Source organism: Eutrema salsugineum, unplaced genomic scaffold (genome assembly GCF_000478725.1).
Source record: "Eutrema salsugineum unplaced genomic scaffold, Eutsalg1_0 scaffold_5, whole genome shotgun sequence".
In the NCBI taxonomy this organism is placed as follows: Eukaryota; Viridiplantae; Streptophyta; class Magnoliopsida; order Brassicales; family Brassicaceae; genus Eutrema; species Eutrema salsugineum.
This window is the reverse complement of record NW_006256612.1, coordinates 15,320,739-15,344,705: the sequence shown is the minus strand read 5'-3', so window position 1 is coordinate 15,344,705 and position 23,967 is coordinate 15,320,739. Positions and strand designations below refer to the sequence as shown.

Here is a 23,967-nt window from a genome sequence, read left to right as displayed (position 1 = left end):
TGTAGTAACGGAACAGAAAACTCTTTTACGTCAATGATTTTGATGCTAACCAGAAAGTCCCGAATCTCGAATCTTGTTTCGTTTCATCTCGTTAATTTTTATTTTTAATATCATCAATGTCTTTAGAAGGAAACTATTAAAAATTTGTTCAAGTAAATTTATGATTTTAATATCATCAGGTTTGTCAAGTCTAACCAATGCATGTAAGCAAGTGGATTACTATTTTAACTAGCTTGTATAAAATACTTTACAGCTCTAAAATTTGTCTTTGTCAACCTATATAAAACATTTTCAACAACTAAAACACAATTCCAAACTTTTAAGATGTTGATGGTGATTATAAAAGTCATTTTGAATTTTGGTAGACTATTCTAAGAATTAAATGATTTAATTAACCTCAATAAACAAAGCTCTGAGTTTTTAGATTTAGAAATCAATGGTAACAAATAACAATACCGCAAGTTATAGCACGTCTTGAAACATGGCACCATTAACATTAACAACACACTTATATTATCGTTAACTACATCTATGAATTCTTATCATTATAAACTAAACCACCCATCTCCCATGAATATATGGTGTACTACTATGGTATTGTCTATGTGTTTCGGTCCCAATTCCCAAACTCTCTACTTCATTATATATATATTTTTTTAAATAACGAATTTGCTACTTATAATTTTGTCTTTAAATTGTAAATGTTCAATGCAATCAAGTCGAAAGGATCAAACATAATAAACTAAAAATTAAGACCGAAAAAAAATCACACGTAACCTTAGTTTAATTTTTAATTTTTAAACATTATCTATGCTATATGAACTCTAGAATTTGCTTAAAAGAGTGCAAATATTTTGTTGGTCGTCACGTTATCTCTTGGTCAACTTGACCCGGTAAGACCATAGTATGATGGTTATCATTTTCTCATCATTTCCCTTTTATGTCCAGAAATTATAAATTTGAAAATTCAAATCCCTAAAATTCAAGTCGGTTTTTATTTCTTAATTTATCGTTAATGCTCCACCTCCAAGATATTTCAAACTCCATCGTCGATCTTTTCTTTCCCTGTGACCCTGTAGATTCCCGGGAAATCGAAGCAAAGCGCGAGAAAAGTAGAGCAATATATTCTCCTTTTAAGCCTCCAGCTCAAAGTCTTTTGATTATTTAAAATCCTCTGAAATTTTCAAATTCTCCTCTTTTTTTTCTTTTCCTTAAACAAATGGCTGCGTCAAAGAGATTAAAGCCATGTTAGTTGATTCACACCGGAGAAGAAATTGCAAAATTTTCCCTCTCCATTTCAACAAATCCTGCCTGGCGCCGGATAACGCTCTTCTTCGAGGTGCGTTTGATTTTTCCTCCTCTTTTATTTTATTTTTTTCTTTTGTGTGTTTTCTTTCCCATTTTGGCTGCTAAGAAATCATGGAATCTGTGAGAAAAATTCTTCCTGAAACTGTAGAAATGGTCTTCTCTTTTGGAAAGGAAAAAAAAAAGATCTTTATTTGCTCTGCAATGCTATTATCTTTGGATTTCAAATGATTCGATTGGATAGATATCTGAAGCAAGGATTATCATTTCAGTTGAAGTTAAACAATCAAAACCTTAAGAGCTAGTCGGAGAAATGAGGACAAGCGGTGACGTCTACAGAGCAGATGCTGGTTCCTCGAGAAGCGAAGAAGAAAGAGGGTTTAAGGAGGAGGACGATGATTCCCCGATTCCGATGCGGAATCGCCTAGACGATTCAAATCCGCGATCTGTGTCTCAGAGATCCGTGAAGAGCTCGAGAAAAGAGGAAGAGACTATAAACCTTCATGAGGATTCAGATTCTTCTTGTAAGAACACGGCCAGGAACAACCCGATTCAGTACTCAGATCAACAACAAGCCGAGCTTCTGAGAAAGCTTGATTCCATAAAAGGTCATCTTCTCCGTGGTGGTAGTGGTAATGTGGTTGACAAACCAAAAGGCTCAGATCAACCACCAATGGGTTTCCATGGTCGTGGACCTTCTTATTACAATAATCCATATCCTGAGCCACTTCCTTACGGAATGCATCCTTCCACGAGTAACCCGGCTCATGTTCCAGCTTATAGAGGCCATTATGGGTTCCCAATGCATCAGAATTGGTATCCTCAAGGTCATCACCCAAACCAGATGCTGCCTCGTCCTCCATATCCTCAAGGACAGTATGTAGACATTGGTCCTGATATACTTGACCCTCAGTTACAAGATCCTAGATTCTTTCCAGGTACACCAAGTAGGTACGGTGATGTCCCATATAGCCCGGCTTCTCACCATGGCGAGAAAATCGGACCTTTTGGTAGTCCACATGATGGTCATCACACGAGGTGGCCTAGTGAAATCAATTCTGAAATGGGTGGCGGTGCTTTTGCTCCTAAGTATGCTCAGAATGCTGTGTCGGATACTGATTCCCGTCGTTGCCATCCTCTAGCAGGCGGTGCGCCTTTTATAGCTTGTCACAATTGCTTTGAGCTTCTCTATTTGCCTAAGAAGAAGCTTCTTGCTCATGATATGCAACAAAAGCTGCAATGTGGTGCCTGTACTGAGGTTATCAGTTTCACAATTCTTGATAGGAAGCTTGTTTTCTCCTCTTCTGGTCTTGCGGAAACTAACCGGGCTTCCGTAGAGGTTGAAGATAGAAGCGCTACAAGCGCAGTGGTATATGATTGTCCAGTTAAGTATGATGAATCAAGAAATCAGCGGGAAGCCAAAATTGTCCAGGCTGTATCGCCTAGTGAACACTCAGATGATGAAGAAAGATCAAGCGTTTCTAGTGAACCACAAAAAGAGGTCTTCAAGTCTGTTCGCCGCAAAGTCAAAGGCACGAAAGTTCCTCCTCCTCCTCCTGAAAACTCCAATCTTCTTGAGCTCTTTGAGTATTCTAATGTCAACCGAGCTGCCATCACTTACGGGATGGCGCAGTTAGGGTACAATAAGCAAGAATCCGACACGAAACAAGACTCGCTGGAACCAGAGTCAGTAGCTACCGAGACAGATGTTTCTTATAATGACTACTATAATAACACTGAGGTGTCTGAAGATTCAAGGATCTCAAAAACCAGCAAGGAAGAGAGCAGACCAAGAAACCAAAAGGAGAGTAGTGAGTACGGTTTCTCAGATGTCACTAATAAAATCATCTCTAACGATCAAAACAACGGGCAGTTAGAGGTTTGGGTGAATGGGCATCTTATACCGGAAGATTTGGTTATCAGCGCCGAGAAACAAGCTGGGCCAGTTCAAGCTGGCAAGTACTGGTATGTTTTGGTTAATGTTTCATTTTTTTTGCGACCAAACAAAATCTGATCAGCTTGTAAGGAAATGATCTTTGTATTATGATTCTGATTAGGTATGACTACCGTGCTGGATTCTGGGGAGTGATGGGAAACCCGTGTCTCGGAATTATACCAGTAAGAGCTTTCACAATTCTTCTATTTTACTTTCAATTCCGGTTTCTCTGTTTCTTTTATCTTTCTATTGGATCTTGATGAAGAAATGAGAAACAAATTTTTGGTTGATGCAGCCATTTATCGAAGAGTTTAGTCGTCCAATGCCAGATAACTGCGGTGCAGGAAACACAAGCGTATTTGTGAACGGAAGAGAGCTTCACGAGAGAGATCTTGAGCTACTTTCACGTAGAGGTCTTCCTCGAGGCAAGAACCGTTCTTACATCGTTGATATATCAGGGAGAGTTCTTGATGGAGACTCTGGCGAAGAACTTAAGAGTCTTGGCAAATTAGCTCCAACGTAAGCGCAAGAAGTCTTTGTAATGAAGTTTAATATCAGATCTTTAGTTGATTCTGAGATTTAGTAACTCAATTGTCATTCTTTGAAATATGATGCAGGATTGAGAAGGTTAAGCATGGATTTGGCATGAGAGTTCCAAGATCCCTACATTCATGAAGCTTCCTCAGCTTGATTAAGCCTCTGGTTCCAATCTTTGTTATATAACTACATTGTAGTATTGTGCTTTATATAACACATCATTGGTTATATTCTGACCGGGAAAAAACAACTTAACTTTTCCCTTTTTTTTGGTTGGGTGTTTTTTGTTATTTAGTGTTCCATTCTATTCTTTTTTCTTGTTTTTGAAGCAAGCCAAACCGGTTTGTGATTTTCGGTCTGGTTAAAGATAACCTAACCATCTGATTTTCTTGTGATCTGGTGTATGTAAATTGATCATTGTACTGTGTGGATAATCTTTTGGGGAATGAAATAATGTTTGTTTGTTGTGAATAATCATTTTTTTAAATTGTGGATCAAGAAGTAAAGTAAAACCATTAATATTTATAAATCTGTCTGTACAGCCTGTCAGTAAAATCGTTTTCAAATTTATGAAACTGGTCCACGAGGTAAATATTTAACCCCATGGGTCCAAACATCTACGTCAAGCAAACTGATGATTTATTCCGTATGGGCCTCATAATGTACCCCACTCCATGCATAATTTCGATATCTTTTTATTTAAGAAAACAAGCAGAACAATTACTTAGTATAGTTTCTTTTTTTGGTAAAAGAATTACTTAGAATAGTTTTTTATTTTTTTTACTTAGAATAGTTAGTACAAACAACAAATTAAAATGGAAAAAAAATTGGTAAAAACTGCCATAAATATGTACCATCTATAAGACTATAACGTTATTTTTTTTTAATTCAGCACGGTTATTGGAAGACCTAAAACATTTTGTCGGCTGACTAGATGTTTAGCCATTAGATTTGTAAGCATAAACTGTATAGTAATTAAAACGAATTTTTAAGTTGGAGTTTACAACTTACAACCATCATCAGATATTCAGATCTAAGGCGTGATGTCTGTATCTTTAGTATTTTTTTTGGGTGGTCTATCTCCTATCGGTCTCTAATCTCTATCACTTGCTCCGGCTAAGTAATAAGGGCCGATAAAAAAATAAGTTACGGTCGGACCATTCGCAAATGACATTTATTCTCATCTCGTCTCCTTTCACGTTTTTTGTACTTTCCGACAAGTGTGTGTGTTTGTGTGTGTGTTAACAATTAAAAAATAAACGAAAATAAAGATACAAACTGAATTACAAAATATATCATAAAAATAGATATTCTCGATACATTTTGTTTCAGACTTACTAATGCGTTATGCCATTTTCTATGTATTTTTTAATTACTGCTGGAGATCATTAATGGTATCATGTCTCCGTATGTCAGTGGCTTAATCATGCATAAAGAGACAAAGTATATTTGCTTTACAATTGTATATTTGTATTTGTATCTTTAAAAACAATGAAAGGATGCCTAATCATTATAAATGAAAAATTGTTCCACAATTGTAAATTTGAATCTTTAAAAACAATGAAGGATGCCTAATCAAAATTGTTCCTGATTCTCTCTCTATGTAATTTGGTTCACAGTAGTATTGTCAAGTTATTTATTAAAAATTTTAAAAATGATACAAATGACTTTGAAAAGGAAAAAAAAAAAGAAAATCCACTCTGTCATTTACCAGGAAGATCCTCGCTTTCAACGACAACCAAAAACCTTCAAGAAAGCAAATAGAAACAAAATAAATTCAATCAATACCCTCCAAATCTCACTCATCTAAACACCCCAATCATGGATACATTGAGATCCATGTCTAAGAGCATGAAGATCGAAGGTAACCCATTCGGTTCTTCTCACCAACGCAATCAAATATTCCTTAGATTCGTCGCTTTCTTCCTTCTGATCGGTCTCGCTTACCGTTTCATCATCACCGATTCCACAGTCTCTCCGGTTCCCGATGTAAGAACCTCGCCGGGATCTCCACCGGCAGATCCTTCCGGTCTCACTGCCGTCGCTCAAGCTCCAGCCTCCGCTGATTCCCCAGGGAACCTCACCAATGCTTCACATAATGGTAAGAGAAGAGATCTTTTTATCAATCATCAGGGAAAGTTAGTGCAAAACTCATAATAGAGTAAGATCCAGAAATTTGGGTTTTCTTCCTTTTTTTTCATGCAATCAATATCAACATCTGTAATTCCCCTAAAACCTGAGCAATCTCTACGAAATTATATGATTGAATCTCTGTGTGTGAACAATTGTAGCTTCCACCAAGTGTGATATCTTTACCGGGAATTGGGTAGCAGACCCAACAGGCCCAGTGTACACCAATGTCTCTTGCCGTCATATCCAAGAACACCAGAACTGCTTGAAGAACGGACGGCCAGATGCGAACTACCTTCTATGGAGATGGAAGCCTCGCGACTGCGATCTCCCGAGGTTTGATCCCGAGCTCTTTCTTGATAGAATGAGTAACAAGTGGCTGGCTTTCGTCGGTGATTCCATCTCTCGTAACCACGTCCAATCTCTCATCTGCATTCTCTCTCAGGTCAATTTTTTCTCAAATTTTGAGATTCATTCTGTCGAAAATATGGAGCTTGGAATTTGATTTTTGGTTGGTTTCTGCAGGTAGAAGAGGTAGAGGAAATGTACCACGACAAGGAATACAGATCAAAGATATGGAGATTCCCTTCTCACAACTTCACACTCTCAGTCATTTGGTCTCCTTTCCTTTTGAAAGCTGAAACCTTTGAGAACACGGAAGGTGTTTCCTTCTCAGACATTCAGCTCCATCTCGACGAGCTCGACCACCAATGGACGGACCAATACATCAATTTCGACTACGTTGTCATCTCCGGTGGCAAATGGTTCCTCAAAACATCAATCTTCCATGAGAACAACACCATCACCGGATGCCATTACTGCCAAGGGAAGAACAATCTCACCGAGCTCGGTTATCAATACTCGTACCGCAAAGCCCTCCGCTTGGTTTTGAACTTCGTCGCTCAACCAAACCGTAAAGCTCAGGTTCTGTTCAGAACAACAACACCTGATCATTTCGAGAACGGAGAGTGGAACAGTGGTGGTTTCTGTAACAGAACGATGCCGTTCAACGAAAGCCAAGGAGAGATGAAGAGCGAGGATGAATCGATGCGCTCCATCGAGCTTGAGGAGTTCCGCAAGATCCAAAAAGGCTCCAATTCCGACATTGGATTACTTGACACGACTTCGATGTCGCTTCTCCGACCAGATGGGCATCCCGGACCGTACCGGTATCCAAATCCGTTCGCTGGATTGAAGAACAAGGACGAACATAATCAGAATCAGAATCAGATTCAGGTTCAGAACGATTGTCTTCACTGGTGTTTACCCGGTCCGATTGATTCATGGAATGATCTAATGGTGGAGGTAATGCTTAACCGGGAAGTGTACAGATGACCGAGTGTGAAAAGACGAGAATAGCCTCCTCTTCACGTGTAAATTATTAGTGTGTTTACTTTATTCATTATTGGGCCTACCATATGGGTCCAGAATCCAAAATACATGCACCTCGCTTTTCAATTTTTAAGGGTGGGGGAAAGAAACGCCATGTCGTTTTACTTCCTCAGCCGCCGCTATTTGTTGCCGTTTTTGGATCTTTCTGTGTACTATAGGATCCATCGATGAGATCCGATTCACGTTGGTAATCCGTAATCCATTGACCATTGGCCGTGTAAGCTGTCAAGTTTAGATCAGTTGTTACATCGCAATTCCACATGTGTGGTCATGCCATTTCCTCTCCCAAAACCATTTCCCAATCTCCTTCTCCAATAATTGAATGATTGACTATAGCAGCCTTCTATTTTTGTTTTTTTTTGTTTTTTTTCCAGTATACCATAAATATATATAGAGACCTGTCAGAAAATAACAAAAATATAAGGCTGCTATAGTCAGTCATTCAATTATTGGATAAAAAGTCCCAAAGAATCATAACCACGATCTTGCTAGTTGCTACTGTATATAAAGCCACTAGGTAGCTGCCATAGATAAAACATGCACCAATAACGAAGAAAGTAAAGAAGAAAGCAAAATTCTAGATTTGAAATTCTTGAATCTTTGCATTAATGGCGGAGGCAAACACTCCACATATAGCTATCATACCGAGTCCCGGTGTTGGTCACCTAATCCCACTCGTCGAGTTCGCAAAGCGACTCGTCGACCACCACCGTTTCACCGTCACATTCATCTTCCCCGGCGAATCTTCGCCGTCTAGTGCCCAAAGATCCGTTCTCAACTCTCTCCCTTCCTCCATTGCCTCCGTATTCCTCCCTCTCATAGATCTTTCCGACCTTCTTTCGACAGCAGGAATCGAAACTCGGATCTCCCTCACCGTGACTCGCTCGATCCCGGCGCTCCGTGAGCTTTTCGGCTCGTTGTCGGCGGAGAAACGTCTCCCGGCGGTTCTCGTCGTCGATCTATTCGGCACGGATGCGTTCGATGTGGCGGTTGAGTTCCACGTGTCACCATACATCTTCTACCCATCAAATGCAAACGTCTTGTCGTTTTTGCTTCACTTGCCGAAACTAGACAAAACGGTCTCGTGCGAGTTCAGGGACTTAACCGAACCGGTTAGGATTCCCGGTTGTGTCCCGATAACTGGTAAAGATTTCGTCGATCCGTGTCAAGACCGAAACGATGACTCATACAAATGGCTTCTCCACAACGCCAAGAGGTTCAAAGAAGCTAAAGGGATTCTAGTGAACTCCTTCGTCGATTTAGAGCCAAACGCTATAAAGGCTTTACAAGAACCGGCTCTTGATAAACCACCGGTTTACCCAATTGGACCGCTGGTTAACACATGTTCATCTTATGGTAACCGTAACGATGCGTCCGAATGTTTAAACTGGCTGGACAACCAACCACTCGGCTCGGTTCTATACGTATCGTTCGGAAGCGGGGGAACACTCACGTGTGAACAGCTCAACGAGCTCGCTTTCGGTCTAGAAGAGAGCTGCAAACGGTTTATTTGGGTCATACGAAGTCCGAGTGGGATAGCTAATTCTTCGTTTTTCAACTCACACAGCCAAACCGATTCATTGACCTTCTTGCCACCCGGGTTCTTGGACCGAACCAAGAAGCAAGGTTTAGTGGTTCCGTCTTGGGCCCCACAGGTTCAAATCCTGGCCCATCCATCCACAGGTGGGTTTCTAACACATTGTGGATGGAACTCGGTTCTTGAAAGCATCGTGAACGGTGTACCGCTCATAGCGTGGCCATTATACGCAGAGCAAAAGATGAACGCATTGCTACTTGTGGAGGATGTTGGGGCGGCTCTAAGAGCGCGGAACATTGAAGATAGGATTGTACGAAAGGAAGAAGTGGTGAGATTGGTTAAGAAGTTGATGGAAGGAGAAGAAGGGAAGACGATAAGGGATCAAATCAAAGAGCTGAAAGAAGGAGTTGTTAGAGTCTTGAGAGAAGATGGGCTCTCTACCAAGGCATTCACTCAAGTTTCCTTAAAGTGGAAAGCCCACCAACGAGAGATGGAACAAGACATTACCTATTCTAAGTAATAGTATCTTTCTATTATTTGTATTTTTCTTTCAGTTGTTCCAAAGTTCTAATTGTGCTTCATCAATATCATCTAAATTAATGATACAAATTTAGTGCCTTAGGCTTAAGTGATCTACAAATTAACGATGGTAGAAAATTGTTTTTGAGACCTAAAATACAGTTAAATATATTTTTCATTTTCCTCCTGAACGAATACTGAACTATTTAATTTACCTCTAAAATTATCGAAATTTTACTGTCTTTTGACATAATTTTTTTAAGTGTTTATTTTAATAACATACAACTCAGAAACACAAAATATGAAATCCCGAGATACATCAACTATAGACACACACGAACAAAACTGCAGAATTAACCACAAATAGAGGTATAATTTGTTTTCATTATTATATTAAAAAAAGACAGAAAGTTTGCCAATCAACGTAATTGAGATCTTCCATGATTCTTCATCACCCAAAACCTCTCAATCTCGTATGCTGTTCTTCCTGGAATCCTCCCAGCTATTAATTCCCACCTTCTCAACCAACAAAAAAAATCTTTAATTTCCCTTATTAAAAATCACATATTAAAAGCTTTTTACCAACGAATACAATTATTTTAGTCTTCCATTTTTGGCCACTACGAGTTTGCCCATTAACTAACCCAGTTATCTTTATTATAGAGTAGCTACGAGACTCAGCCCGAGTGAAATAGTACCGATTCTTGATGGACTTAAAGATGCTATTAGACCACACTGTCATATTTACCCAATAAATACAAATAAATCGAGAGGAAAAGAAAGAATGAAAAACCTTTCACCGATAAGCTTATACATTCTGCAAATCAAATCCTCTTCTTCTTGGGTCATTGCTACTTCTTCCCACTCAAGACTGCTCACTTCTGTTTCCATGTCATCATCCAAAATTCCACAATGATCAAAACTAAAAGTAATAGTGAAAGTAAAATAGAAACGCGGCTCCTTGTTTTAATTATGGAGACGCCTGGGAAATATAATATACCTTCAGAAGTAGATGCAACAATGGTGGCACTGGTCTTGGGATGCTTCGACTTACGCTGCTTATCCATTTAAAACGGCACCGTACTATACCAAGATTTTACGATCGTACCGTACGAGTTTATAAACCAATCGGTTTGGTACGGGAACGGAAGATTTGAGAGGGGAGGAGGAATTTTTGAAGGGAAGATTTGAGAGGGGAGGAGGATTTTTTGAAGGGAAGACACGAACCCTCTTCTCTATTTATAGTGTCAGGTTATAACGACCGGTTTGGTCGGTTTCCACATTAAGGATTCATGTATTGTATATTTAAATTTCCTTAAATCAGGTTTAACTAAATTATTATTAGTATATAAGAAAACAAAGAATCTTAAATGTTATTCTGTTTAGTTAATTTTCAGTATTATGCCAGTATATGTATGTAATGCTTGAGGGATTTCGTCCTGAACGAATCACATTAGAAATGTTTCATTACATCATTTACTACGTCATTTTTTGTGTAGTTGCTTTTAAAAAATGACGCTACTTGCCTTGATTTGTTGTTTTACCCGCAATAATTATATTTGCACGACAACAAATGATAATTAAGTTCCTATGTAGGTTTGTTACACACACATGTATACAGTCTTCTTTCTTTCCAATCTTTAAATGAAAAGGTTTGCGGTAGCGATTTCACCACGAACAAAAAACATTTTGTTCGATCTATGATTTTGCAGTAAATGTATTTATTTCAACCAGTTAAAAAGACTTTTGATTTTTTTTTTATGTTAAATTTAAGCACAGGGATACGTTAACAAATTGTTATCAATAAACGTCATGTAGATTAACAATGGTTCGTTGTAAACATGACAACAAAATAAATTGAAGACTCAACAACTTTGATAGTTAACTAAAAAAAAAGGCTCTGCCAATAATAATCCCATCACTTTTGCTGCTATGCAATTAGGGGAATCACTTAGTATGAATTCCAGTCTTTACATTTTTTGTTTTCATTTGAATTAAATTCCCAATTTAATGAAAAAAAATATTGTTAGAACTATCAAAAGGAGAGTTGAAAGTTTGTTAGGGTTGAATATATAACTAATTATGGCGTTTTGGATATTCTCTGTATTCCCAATATTCACATCGCAATTTTATTCCATGCTCCTTTTAATTTGGTTCGGTTCATTATTTATTTACTTTCAAAAAAGGTTGAGCAAAGTACTGAACAAACTATGCAGTTGCAACTGAACATGACACGTGTATTTTTAAATTTATATAAATTTGTTGGGACCATGGCATGATTCATGACCACTACTATAATACTGTTTTTGTATATAGAAGTATAAAATAAAGGTTAGTTTTTTCGGTCTAGATGAATTTACATTTTTTTGGTCTGCACTGAATTTTTTACGAATGCACAGAGATCATAAATTCATAATAGATGTTTGAGTTAAATGGGTGTATACTCATACATGATTCAGTAATTGAGGAAATGGGAAGCGATAGTTTAAAATTAAGTATATACAATTTTGTATAAAGATTGTAGACTAAAATACCTGAAGGTTGTGTTCTTAATCTCAGATGGTTTAGTGCCGGTTTAGGTTAACCAAGTGTACACATGTTAGTAGATGACACGTGTGTATATGGTAAACGTAGTAAGACGATTTTAGAGTCGGTATTATCTCTCTCGGTGAATAAGTTGTTAAGTCTGTTCAGCTCACCAAGATAAGGTTTGTTGCAGACGTTGAGAGAGATAGAGAGGTGATCTTGTATTGGATTGATCAAGAGCTCGTATTGAGCTGTTCTAGTGGATTTCGGAAAGTATTCCGGCGAGACGTAGGTGGCGTTTGCCCCGAACTCGTAAAACTCCGGTGTCGTCTCTTTCTAGTTTGAGATCTCGAGATTAGATCTAAGTTCTTTCATTCTTTCAATCAAACGAGTGGAGAGGAGAATGAATCTAGTTTCAAGTTTAACAAATTAGTATCAGAGCGTCAGGTCTGGTGCGGATTTGCTTCATGAAGGCAACAAGCTACTCGTTCGGTTCGAAGATGACGGGAGGAAGATTGGAGATTCCGATATTCGACGGAACCGGAGACTTCTCGCTATGGAAGCGAAGGATGTACGCTCATCTGAGCGTATCAGGCTACAAAGATGTAATTGAACAGAAATCCCCTACCGACGAGTCAACATCGACTGCGATAGTGGAAGATTCAGATCCGGAGAAGAAGAAAAAGATTCTCGCGGACGAGGAGGCTCGACAGGATCGGAGCGAAAAGGCGATGCACATGATCTGGATGTGTGTAGGAGATCGAGTTTTAAGGAAGATCGAGAACTGCAAGACTGCGGCAGAAACCTGGGAACTTCTTGAGAAACTCTATCAGCCTAAGTCGCTTCCAAATCGAGTCCACCCTCTACTCAGGCTCTACGGCTTCAAGATGCAAGATCATCGGTCAATCGATGAGAACATAGATGATTTTCTCAAAATCATCGGAGATCTGAGTCACTTAAGCATAGACGTATCGGGAGAGGTACAAGCAGTCTTACTTCTCAATGCTTTGCCTAGTAAATACGATCAGTTAAAGGAAACGCTTAAGTACAGTAGAGAAGCAATTGAGGTAGAAGACGTAGTGAGCGCAGCTAGATCTAAAGAGAAGGATATTAAAGATAACTCTAGCTCTAAGTCAAGTTCTGAGGGACACTTTGCTAGAGGAAGATCCGAAACTAGGGGTGATCATCAGAATAAAGCAGGGAAGTATAGCAAGTCTAGATCTAAGTCAAGGGATGGCAAGAAGATCTGTTGGATTTGTGGTAAAGAAGGTCACTTCAAGAAGCAATGCTATAAATGGCTGGAGAAGAATAAAGGGAAGCTACAGCCACAGAGTTCAGGTGAATTAGGTCTAGCTAAGGATGATGCTCAGGACTTAGCTGGGCTAATCGCTTGTGAAGTTAATCTATCACAGGATTCCAGTGATAGAGATGAATGGGTGATGGATACAGGGTGCTCGTTTCATATGACACCAATTCTTTATAGAACTTAAGGAGGTGTCTTCAGGAAGAGTACGAATGGCAAATAATTCTCACTCGGAGGTCAGAGGTATTGGTTCAATAAGATTCTCTAATCCTGATGGAACTACCTTTGTGTTACACGACGTAAGATACATGCCGGACATAGGCAGGAACTTAATATCGATTGGGACTTTGGAAAATAAGGGATGTGAGTTCAAAGGATCTAAGGGAGCGTTGAAAGTCATCAAAGGTTGCTCGGTTCTTATGAAGGGAGTCAGGAAGGACAATGATACTCTCTACATTCTTATGGGCTCGGCAAAGAAGTCTGAATCCTGTACAGCAGTAAAGGAATGTGGCTCAAGTCAGGAAGCTACATCAGAGGATCAAACTCGGTTATGGCACAGCAGGATGGGTCACGTGGGTCAGAAAGGTTTGGATGTGTTGGCGAAGAAGGGTTGTTTTGGCAGCGACAAGGTCTCGGAAATCAAGTTTTGCGAAGACTGTGTTATTGGCAAGACACATAAGGTCAGCTTAGGACCAGCTCAACATGTCACAAAAGAAAAGCTTGATTACGTGCACTCAGACTTATGGGGATCACCAAACGTTCCCCCAAGTCTTGGTAAGTGTCAGTATTTCGTGTCTTTCACAGATGACTGGTCGAGGAAGGTTTGGATATACTTTCTTAGAACCAAAGATGAAGCATTTGATAAGTTTATCGAATGGAAGAAGATGGTGGAAGTTCAGTCTGAAAGGAAGTTAAAGAAGCTGCGTACAGATAACGGCCTTGAGTTTTGCAATGTCAGGTTTGATCAGGTATGCAAAGAGGAAGGAATTGTGAGGCACATGACGTGCACTTACACACCTCAACAGAATGGAATCGCTGAAAGGTTAAACAGAACGGTTATGAACAAAGTGAGGAGTATGCTAAGTGAAAGCGGTTTAGGTCAACGATTTTGGGCTGAGGCAGCATCTACCTCAGTTTACTTAATCAACAGGTCACCTTCATCAGCTATTAACTTGAAATACCTGAAGAAAGGTGGACATCTGCAGTTCCGAAGCTTACAGGTTTAAAAAGGTTCGGGTGCATTGCCTACGTTCATTCAGATGAAGGCAAGCTGAATCCAAGAGCCAAGAAAGGGGTCTTCACGGGGTATCCAGAGGGAGTAAAAGGGTTTCGTGTCTGGTTACTTGAAGATCAGAAGTGTATCATCAGTCGGAACGTTGTCTTTAGAGAAGACGTGATGTACAAAGACATCAAAGGGGAACTTTGGTCAGGTAATGTTCATTCTGATATTTCAAATACTAACAGGTTTGTGAGTTTTGATGGTGTTTCAGGAGAACAGGTTGAGTCAGGGACTACAGCTCAAGGTGGAGTTGATATGCAAGAGGCTCAAGAAAAGCTAACAGTGTCAGATAGTGGGGTCAATGAAGAAAGTGTGGATCTAAGTGATTATCAACTGGCTCGAGATAGGCCAAGAAGAACCACTAAGCCTCCTCCGAGGTTGGAAGATTATCAGGTGTACGAAGACGATGAGGACATAGCGGGTTTTGCGTACTTGATGATTGAGGATGGAGGCAAACCAGAACCAGGCAGTTTTCAAGAAGCTAAATATGACCCAGACAGCAAACTGTGGCTTGAGGCAGCCGATGAGGAGATGACTTCTTTAATGAAGAACAGGACTTGGGTTTTAGTAGACAGAGACAAGAGTCAGAAACCGATAGGATGCAAGTGGGTGTTTAAAAGGAAAGCTGGGATCACAGGCGTTGAAAGTCCGAGGTTTAAAGCGAGATTAGTGGCCAAAGGATACTCTCAGAAGGATGGCGTTGATTACCAGGAGATTTTCTCTCCGGTAGTTAAACACGTGTCTATCAGGCTTCTTCTCTCTGCGGTTGTTCATTTTGACATGGAGCTTCAGCAAATGGATGTTAAAACGGCATTCTTGCACGGGTACTTGGAGGAAAGAATTTTCATGGAGCAACCTGAGGGTTACATCGATAAGAAACATCCTGAGAAAGTTTGTCTTCTGAAGAGGTCGCTTTATGGGCTGAAGCAGTCGCTTAGACAATGGAACAACAGGTTCGATGAGTTTATGCAAGTTAATGGTTATGCTAGGAGCGAATATGACAGCTGTGTGTACTACAAGGAGCTTCAGAACAAAGATTTTGTATATCTGTTGCTGTATGTAGATGATATACTCATAGCCTCAAGAAACAAGAAGCATGTTCAGGAGTTGAAGAGTCTATTGAGGTCAGAATTCGAGATGAAGGATCTGGGTGAAGCTAAAAAGATTTTGGGGATGGAGATCAGCAGGGATAGAGAAAAGAAAACTTTAACCATTTCCCAAGAAGGTTACCTGATGAAAGTGTTGGGAAATTTTGGTATGGATCAGTCGAAGCCGGTCTCTACTCCGATGGGCGTACACTTCAAGCTTAGGTCAGGTACAGATAAAGAGGTGGAGCTTCAAGCAGAAGCAATGAAAAATGTCCCGTATCAGAGTGCAGTGGGAAGCGTTATGTACTCAATGATCGGTACAAGACCAGACTTGGCCTATTCAGTGGGCTTAGTTTGCAGATTTATGAGTAAACCCTTGAAGGAGCACTGGCAAGCGGTAAAATGGCTCCTTAGATACATAAAGGGGTCAAAAAGGACAAAGTTGTGCTACAGAAAGGAGGGGGACTTCGTTATAACTGGGTATTGCGATGCAGATTATGCAGCTGACTTGGACAAGAGAAGGTCGATTTCGGGTATGGTGTTTACTGCAGGAGGAAAAACCATTAGTTGGAGATCGAGTTTACAAAAGGTGGTGGCCTTGTCAACCACAGAGGCGGAATATATGGCGTTGTCCGAAGCAGCTAAAGAAGCGGTATGGCTTAAAGGGTTCATGAATGAGTTAGGCTTCGAACAGGGACCAGTTACAGTGCATTGTGATTCCCAGAGTGCAATCTCTTTGGCCAAGAATGCAGTGTTCCACGAGAGAACAAAGCACGTGGCGGTAAAGTTCCACTTCATTAGGGACTTAATCAGCTTCGGGTTTATTGAGGTGGTGAAGATTGCAACGATGTACAATCCCGCAGATATCTTCACTAAGGTACTTCCAGTCAGCAAGGTTCAAGATGCTTTGAAGTTGCTGAGGATTACCGAAGATTGAAGTATAAAGTGGACCTAAGTTATTTGGCTGGATAGTTTAATCCCGGAAGATATGAAGCTGGGGATTTATTCTCAGGAAGATATGAAGATGAGTGAGTTTTGCTCATGACCGGAAAGGAATCCAAGAAGGCTAGAACAAGTTGACCAGAGATTGACGAACAAGGTGGAGATTTGAAGGTTGTGTTCTTAATCTCAGATGGTTTAGTGCCGGTTTAGGTTAACCAAGTGTACACATGTTAGTAGATGACACGTGTGTATATGGTAAACGCAGTAAGACGACTTTAGAGTCGGTATTATCTCTCTCGGTGAATAAGTTGTTAAGTCTGTTCAGCTCACCAAGATAAGGTTTGTTGCAGACGTTGAGAGAGATAGAGAGGTGATCTTGTATTGGATTGATCAAGAGCTCGTATTGAGCTGTTCTAGTGGATTCCGGAAAGTATTCCGGCGAGACGTAGGTGGCGTTTGCCCCGAACTCGTAAAACTCCGGTGTCGTCTCTTTCTAGTTTGAGATCTCGAGATTAGATCTAAGTTCTTTCATTCTTTCAATCAAACGAGTGGAGAGGAGAGTGAATCTAGTTTCAAGTTTAACAATACCCCTACATTTACGAGAGAAAATCTCTGCAGACATCTTTTATTGTATTTTTGATTTCTCAACAAAAAATAAAAATATATAATATCTTCTAAGCAAATTCATCGCCACCTAGAGTTTTAATCTCGTTTGTTATTAAACAAAATAATATCTTACAATTATCTGTTAATTATTTCTGTTAACATAAAAAGGTATACACCCATAGAATATTATTTTCTATATTAATGGAGATACTTATGTTGTCTGAATAAGCAGAAGTGTTATTTTCTAAACACAGATAAAACGGGCTTTACTATTCTTTCTGGAAGGTGGATATGAGATATATAAGAAATTATTAGGTAATATACCTCTCGAATATGTGTTTCTGTAGGCGTGGATAATATTTGTATTCTTGGAAAATTAACTGATATTTTTATGTTGTTGTTATTAGGTAAATGCAACTCTTAATGTTAGCTGTCAACCCCATAAACAGATGGGTGAGGCTCCAATATTTGTAGCAACCTGAATTGCATTACCTGATTAAGAATGGAAACACATGCCTGTTTTGTTTTATAAAATGTATATAATGAGGTGTAAAAATATTTTGTATTGAAGATAACCTGAATTGTTATCCCGATGTTAGCTGGTAATTTGGATAACGAGCTAACTGCAAATGTTAACTGTGAACTAAAACAACATGTGAGTATCTAAAAATAAATTATTTATAAAGTGTATGTAATAAGGTATGAAATAAAGTGTATGTAATAAGGTATGAAAATGTTTTGTATTGAAGATAAGCTGAACTATTTTTCCGATGTTAGCAGGTAACTTGGATAACGAACTAACTGCAAATGTTAACTGTCAATTAAAACAACAGATGGATGAGTATCTAAAATTAAATTACAACATTTGTATATAATGTTACTAACAAACTCTAGTGAACTCTGTTAACGAAATGTTGAAAGTAAATGATTGTTTTGTATCTTGAATTAGAGAGACTAACTCAGATAACATATAACAACGAGGTTTTAAGCAACACTAAATCTAATTTATTCCCCGATGAGAAATTTACATTTTAGATATTACTGTCGGTAAATTTGACACACACAAGTTTCTGTGGGTTCCAAATTTGTAATTATACACAAAATTGGTGTAGGGATTTATTAGTCTTTTGGTGATGAACAGAAATGAGTGCACAATATAAAATTGTGTTAGTTAATTTCATAAGTTTTCGTTGGTTGGCATTCTATGCAATTACTATATATATTTTACCATGTTTTACAAAGAAGAGACGGATGAGAAATATAAAAGTTGGCAAAAAAGTTACATAATGAGTTGACAATGGAATAAATATAACCAGATTCGAAATCCGAGCTTTTTCTTTTATATGACACAGTAACACAAAGTCGGACAATGATGAATAACTTAGGTGTTTTATGACAACACTATGAAATCACAAATGTTTTATGCGAATAATCATAAAATCAAAATATGAATTAGAAAATTTGAAGTGCGACGGATATCTCAAACTTTTTTTATATGCCTTGAAAAGTCGAAATTAGGGAATCCATTAGCGAGGATGCCAGAAAGTATTTCCTACTAAACCCTCTCTACACATATGTTTTTTCAAATCCGCCTCTTAATTTTCTTTTCTTTTCTTTCAGTCACACCTCTCTTAAGACTGAGGCTTCGAGTGATATATTTGGAACTTGGAAACAGAAAAAAAAAAAAGAGAGAAATAAGTTATACAACCTAGATACTGAATGAAATTTAATTTGGGTTTGCAGTTATGTTTAAGTGTTGGTCAGATAATGATAGTCAGAGAAAAAGAAGAGGACATCCATAACAAGACAAAAAAGAGTAAAGAATAATCTTGATACAACCTGCGATACATTTTGCGGCTACCTAGTCGATCCTCACTTACAATGTAAGAGATGTGAATAGTGGGTGAGTTTCTATCACCATGGTCTGCCTTTTCCTCCAAGCCGGCGTGCAAGCTCAAAATCTTTTCTCACTGGATATGAACAGAACACAGATATGGATGAGCATATTTATTAGAGAAGTGAGAAAACAAATAACAAATGCATCTACTTCCACCTACAGGAGTATGTCGTAGCTCTAAACACTTGAACTTGTCTGTCTTATGCAATCAAGGCCTTATATATGAATTTTCAAGCAAGTACTGGACCAAAAGGATAAATACAGAAGTATGCGTGTGATTCCTATATTAAGACTGAAAATCTCTTCTTTTGGAGTACATACTTAGAGTAACACGTCTTGCATGGATAGCACAGAGCATTGAATCTGAGAACAAACCAACCAAGTAATCTTCTGCAGCCTGCCCAAAGAATTCGCGATTAGGTTAATTAGCCATCAGGGGAAACGACCATTATTCCTACAATTTCATATCAAGAAAAACAAAAAAGTTGAAGGATTAGAACCTCTTGAAGAGCCACAAGAGCTTCAGCTGTCCAACGAGTAACTTCCGGCGGAGCCAACCTATGGGTTATGCTTCTCACCTGGTAGAACAATGTACATTAGTTTTCATTGAACACAAATTGGCACTGTTGATTCACGTTAAGCATAATACGGGAATAAGAAGAATCTTGGGATGTAGCTTAGACTGAAGGATTCAACAGATATAGACAAACAGATGTAGTATTGCAGTTACAGATATCATATGGTTCTGAATCTATGAGCCAATAACCTCAGAGACAAATCAGATTACGAGCACTTTAATGCAGCTAATGATTGCTCTGAATTGTAGTCAATAGGTTATATCAGTATGTTAGCTGCATTAATGTTCAGAAAGTATCCATGTTGAAAACAAGGAAACAAATACCAGAACTATGAATAATCAAGTTCGTTGCATTTTATGAAGTTTCAAAAAAAAAAAGAATTTTATTTGGTAAAGGGTCTGATTTAGATTCAAAACGACCAAAAATGGCCAAAATGCTAAGAATGGGCTCCGATTTTCCTCTAATTACGGCTGGAAAGCAAAAGAAAAGAGAGAAAACGAGAAACTTACTTCTCTAATAAAACTAGCAGCTGGAATAAGAAGCTTTGTGCTCTTCTGGAATTGGCGAATCTCTCTGAGAGCAACAGTTCCTGGCTTGTATCGGTAAGGCTTCTTTGTTGAACCTAGAAGTAGAAGAAAAACAGAAAGATTAGATCAAATGCAAATAGATGTCCTGCGTCCTGATGGGATCTCTATCAGAAAAAGAACTCACTTTGTGGCATAGCCTGGTTGGTTCTCTTAGCCCCTTTCTTCACAAACAAAAAAAAGAGAGAAAATCTTATAACGAAATCCAAATGATATAAGCAGTTCAAAAGCAATGGTGAAATCTTACTTTTCTACCCGTAGCCGGTGAAGTTGTTGTAGGAGCTGCTGTAATGTCACAGCTCACACAGAGCGCATGAGAGATGAGATTAGGAGAGAAACAAAAAAAAAAAGTGACTCAATCAAAGTGTTTATGGATCTCACAAAAAACGTTAATGACCCAGAAAAACTCACATTGTTGAGCATTTTCTCCACCTTCTCCTACATTGCCTCTTCTCGTCGGGGTCTAGCATTTCGGTAGGTGGAAAAATTTGTCAAAAACCATAACGAGATAAAGGAAAATTTGAATAAAAAAATTGGAAAAGATGCCGTACCGTACTCGGACCTGCCGCCGCCGAGGATGAAGCAGTGGCATCTACAATTTTCAGATGCGAAAACTAGGGTTAAACAGCCGACAAAAAAACCAAAAAAAAAAACCTAAAATCAAAGGTAAAATCGAAAGTAATTGGAAGAGAAAGCAGGTAGATACAGTATAATACCAGTTCGATTCCGATCTCGTGTCCTGGAAGCGAAATGCTTGGTTCTGGCCATTAATTGATTACTGCTAGGAGAAATCGCGCAATGAGAGGAATCGTAAGAAAACGAAAGAGGGAATGTAGAAACGAAGAAGAAAGTTGCGGTTAAGAAACTCACCTGATAAGAGAGATTACAAGACATGAGAAAACTTGAAGGCGGGATGGGATTTTGGTTTCCCGCTCAGACCTGAAATTTTGATTTTAAATTCGATCCATCTCCTTCACAAACAAATTGCTGTTTAGTCAAAATACTCTCGAGTCAAAAGAGGAATCAGGGATGCTCATACACTTATATTTTGCGCTAACCTGCCTTTCACACAGAGGGTTAGCGCTAACCTTATTGCTTTTATATATATTTTTTTTTGTTCAAGCAGTGAAATGAAAAATAATAAATAACTGATACGATAAAACTACGCCGTTTATTTGTGGCCTACTGCTAGTCATTCTTTATAATTTGCCCCTGGATTTTGCACAATCTTACATTCAAGACCCCAAAAACAAAATATCTCCCTTTGTCTCTCGCTCACTCTCCCCTTTTGTGTGTTTTTCTTCTGAATTTGGTGAAATTTACGTTTTCAAACAAGGATCAGAATCTTTTGGTAAACAATAACACAAACAGAGGAAAACGAGAGGGAAACTATAACCTTATTGCTTTTCTATGTAAACATTTTCAATACCACATCTTTGTATATAAAAACATTCACATTTACATTAACATTAACAAGAATATCTACAAATCTATCAAAGGTCACACAACCACCAGAAGACCTTTTTTTACATCAAAACTTCACCATTGGCAAAATACATCTTCTAAGGAGTTGATGATCATTACCACACACACACACACATATGTAACCCTGGAAAGTCTCTATATGCATACAGACCAAACCAACAAAAAGTTTCATGGTGATGAATATATTATATCACACGCTGGAATGATTATGTTCAGATCATGATGTCCTGAGAAGCCAATCTTTCAGAAACATCTGCCAACGATTTGAGGTTACATCTTATGAGTGCTTCGACGAAGAAGCAAGTCTCATCCTTTGTGTTTCCTTCAGGTACATCGACTACAAACGATTCAATCACCATTGTTCCTGCTCTTCCCTCTATTATCTCTGGGTGAACAGTCACGATCGAAGAGTAATTCTGCACAACCAAAACCATCCCAAGAAAGAAAAAATGACATTTTAAGGAATTCTCTCGTTTCTAAACACCGAGAATGCTCTGTGAGATCGATTATCGTTTTACCTTGAGTCTGTGATCACCACCGATGATTTTGATACCGAGTATGTGTTCGTCATCGTCGAGAAGTTCTAATCTCTCGGTACTTGTTGTCGCTGGAAGGCCAGATTTGACATTCACTTCTCTGAGACTGCCGATTTCAGGATCACCGATCACCGTGCATCTGCTCACGAATGGTTTGTATTTCTGCGGCTGATCAAATCTCCTCACGAGTGACCAAACCTGGTCAAGTTTCAACCCAAAACATTAGCTGGAAATTAAGCAATCGAGCAGAGATTTCGAAACCCTAGCTCAGTGGTTCGGGTGGAAATCCGACGAATCGAAACTTGAAATTAAAGGGAATTAGATCGGAGAAATCGAGAGGCGTACGAGATGAACAGGAGCCTTGATGTGTTTGACAAGAGCAGAGGTACACTGGTTTTCTCTGCAGTGATGCTGATGATGCGTCCGTACATACTGCACCGTCTCAAGTCCACCGTACATCGCCGTGCCTCCTCCTCCGCCGTCCATATCCTCTTCCATATACAAATCTCCTCTTTCTCTATTTTCTCCTTCGCTATTCTCTCTCTCACTCTCTCTCTCTCACTCTCTCTCTCTCGGAATCTGTCAAGTGGATAAATAGAAGAAAATCTGTATAAGAAAAAAAAAAGGAGAAGATGCTTCGCTATGCCAAAAAAAATAAAAAATTTAATTTTATATTTTTCCCCAATGAACCTACCGACATAATAACTTTTTTATTACTCCTTCCGTTTCACAAAAAATATCGTTTTAAAATTTTATTTTTGTTTTACAAAGAGTGTTGTTTTATATTTTCAATGCAAAATTTTAAACAATATTCTTGTTATAACCCTATAAATTTAATGTATTTATTAGATAAAACAAATTATTTAATGTATTAATAAGGGACAAAGTTATATTTTTAATAAATTTCTTAATATATGTGAAAAATATTAGAATAATACTTTTTATAAAACGAAGGGAATACGTGCCTAAACTCTTTTTTTAGCTTCTTCTCCTTCACACATTTTAAACTTTTCAACAAGAAAAAGAATATAAATAATATAATTTTCGTTTTTTTAAGCGTAACAACATAACAACAAAAGAGGAATCAACTGTTGTTCTCTATGACTTTGTGAGACCTAATTCGAATAAAACAAACCAATGCCTAGACAGATATTTGTTGACAAAATTGAGAAGTAGACGGTAGCATTCGTGTTTATTTTCTATTGAATTGTTATTTTTCTAAATATACTTGCGTATAACCAACCAACCAACCATAAGTGCTTTGTTAAATGCACAACTTTTTAAAAAAATATACTACTCGTTAGTATACCGAAAATTTTCAAATCGAATATCGATGGGTTTGTAAATTGTTTGGTATTCAAGTTAGTAGAATATTTATATTCTGAAGTTATATACCAAAGGGAGACGATAGGTTCACACTGGTGAGTTTGGAGATTTTCAGTGTATCGGCTCCCATATGTCTTGTTTGCTCCATAAATATAGTTATTGTTAGTGTACTGTAGATACTTAATTCAAGCTAATCTGAAAATATTAAGTAATTTAGTCATATAATAAAAACTTAGATTCGATTTTTTTCATCCAAAAGTAGGCGTTGATTTTTATTTAGTATACCATTCATTGCATTTTTAAAATATGTTTAGCGAGATCTTTTGTACAAATACTCTAAAGCCGTCGAAAACTAGATTACCTGCAAGCGAATTATATTACACTGCAAAATAGTAACTTTTTACTCGAGATCAAGCACCAAAGAACGTGGCCTATGTCGTTGCCTCTTAAGAGGGATCTTT

The 23,967-nt window shown here is 38.3% G+C and overlaps 6 protein-coding genes across 9 annotated transcripts; 3 read left to right on the top strand and 3 right to left on the bottom strand.

Moving 5' to 3' along the window:
* Positions 1-948: 948 nt before the first annotated feature.
* On the top strand, positions 949-4,018 carry LOC18994672. The gene is made up of 5 exons (XM_006418358.2): positions 949-1,339; positions 1,578-3,270; positions 3,363-3,423; positions 3,537-3,760; positions 3,859-4,018. Exons 2-5 carry the CDS (start codon positions 1,619-1,621, stop codon positions 3,914-3,916), a joined length of 1,995 nt encoding a protein of 664 aa, XP_006418421.1. The 5' UTR covers positions 949-1,339; positions 1,578-1,618; the 3' UTR covers positions 3,917-4,018.
* Positions 4,019-5,515: 1,497 nt separating this feature from the next.
* Positions 5,516-7,521, top strand: LOC18994671 (protein trichome birefringence-like 25). 2 transcript variants are annotated; one of them, XM_024153019.1, is made up of 4 exons: positions 5,575-5,642; positions 5,751-5,879; positions 6,070-6,353; positions 6,434-7,521. In XM_024153019.1, the coding sequence occupies exons 1-4, from the start codon at positions 5,600-5,602 to the stop codon at positions 7,241-7,243; spliced, it is 1,266 nt and encodes a 421-aa protein (XP_024008787.1). In that variant the 5' UTR covers positions 5,575-5,599; the 3' UTR covers positions 7,244-7,521. The 2 variants fall into 2 exon arrangements, with proteins under 2 accessions (XP_006418420.1, XP_024008787.1); XM_006418357.2 differs by having other exon boundaries at positions 5,516-5,879.
* Positions 7,522-7,838: 317 nt separating this feature from the next.
* LOC18994670 (UDP-glycosyltransferase 72B3) lies at positions 7,839-9,442 on the top strand. The gene has a single exon (XM_006418356.2). It carries the CDS (start codon positions 7,909-7,911, stop codon positions 9,355-9,357), a length of 1,449 nt encoding a protein of 482 aa, XP_006418419.1. The 5' UTR covers positions 7,839-7,908; the 3' UTR covers positions 9,358-9,442.
* Positions 9,443-9,603: 161 nt separating this feature from the next.
* On the bottom strand, positions 9,604-10,423 carry LOC18994669 (MYB-like transcription factor ETC1). The gene is made up of 3 exons (XM_006418355.2): positions 10,357-10,423; positions 10,150-10,237; positions 9,604-9,872 (listed from the first exon to the last, which is right to left on the bottom strand). The coding sequence occupies exons 1-3, from the start codon at positions 10,421-10,423 to the stop codon at positions 9,776-9,778; spliced, it is 252 nt and encodes an 83-aa protein (XP_006418418.1). The 3' UTR covers positions 9,604-9,775.
* Positions 10,424-18,825: 8,402 nt separating this feature from the next.
* LOC18994668 (histone H3-like centromeric protein HTR12) lies at positions 18,826-21,172 on the bottom strand. Of its 3 annotated transcripts, none has more exons than XM_024152438.1 (10): positions 21,030-21,172; positions 20,876-20,937; positions 20,711-20,751; positions 20,571-20,622; positions 20,407-20,444; positions 20,287-20,323; positions 20,085-20,197; positions 19,498-19,575; positions 19,319-19,394; positions 18,826-19,070 (listed from the first exon to the last, which is right to left on the bottom strand). In XM_024152438.1, the coding sequence occupies exons 2-10, from the start codon at positions 20,925-20,927 to the stop codon at positions 19,015-19,017; spliced, it is 543 nt and encodes a 180-aa protein (XP_024008206.1). In that variant the 5' UTR covers positions 20,928-20,937; positions 21,030-21,172; the 3' UTR covers positions 18,826-19,014. The 3 variants fall into 3 exon arrangements, with proteins under 3 accessions (XP_024008206.1, XP_024008207.1, XP_006418417.1); XM_024152439.1 differs by having other exon boundaries at positions 20,407-20,441; XM_006418354.2 differs by lacking the exon at positions 21,030-21,172 and having other exon boundaries at positions 20,876-21,025.
* A 392-nt stretch (positions 21,173-21,564) lies between these two features.
* On the bottom strand, positions 21,565-22,764 carry LOC18994667 (abscisic acid receptor PYL9). The gene is made up of 3 exons (XM_006418353.2): positions 22,526-22,764; positions 22,163-22,378; positions 21,565-22,060 (listed from the first exon to the last, which is right to left on the bottom strand). The coding sequence occupies exons 1-3, from the start codon at positions 22,676-22,678 to the stop codon at positions 21,857-21,859; spliced, it is 573 nt and encodes a 190-aa protein (XP_006418416.1). The 5' UTR covers positions 22,679-22,764; the 3' UTR covers positions 21,565-21,856.
* Positions 22,765-23,967: the final 1,203 nt, after the last annotated feature.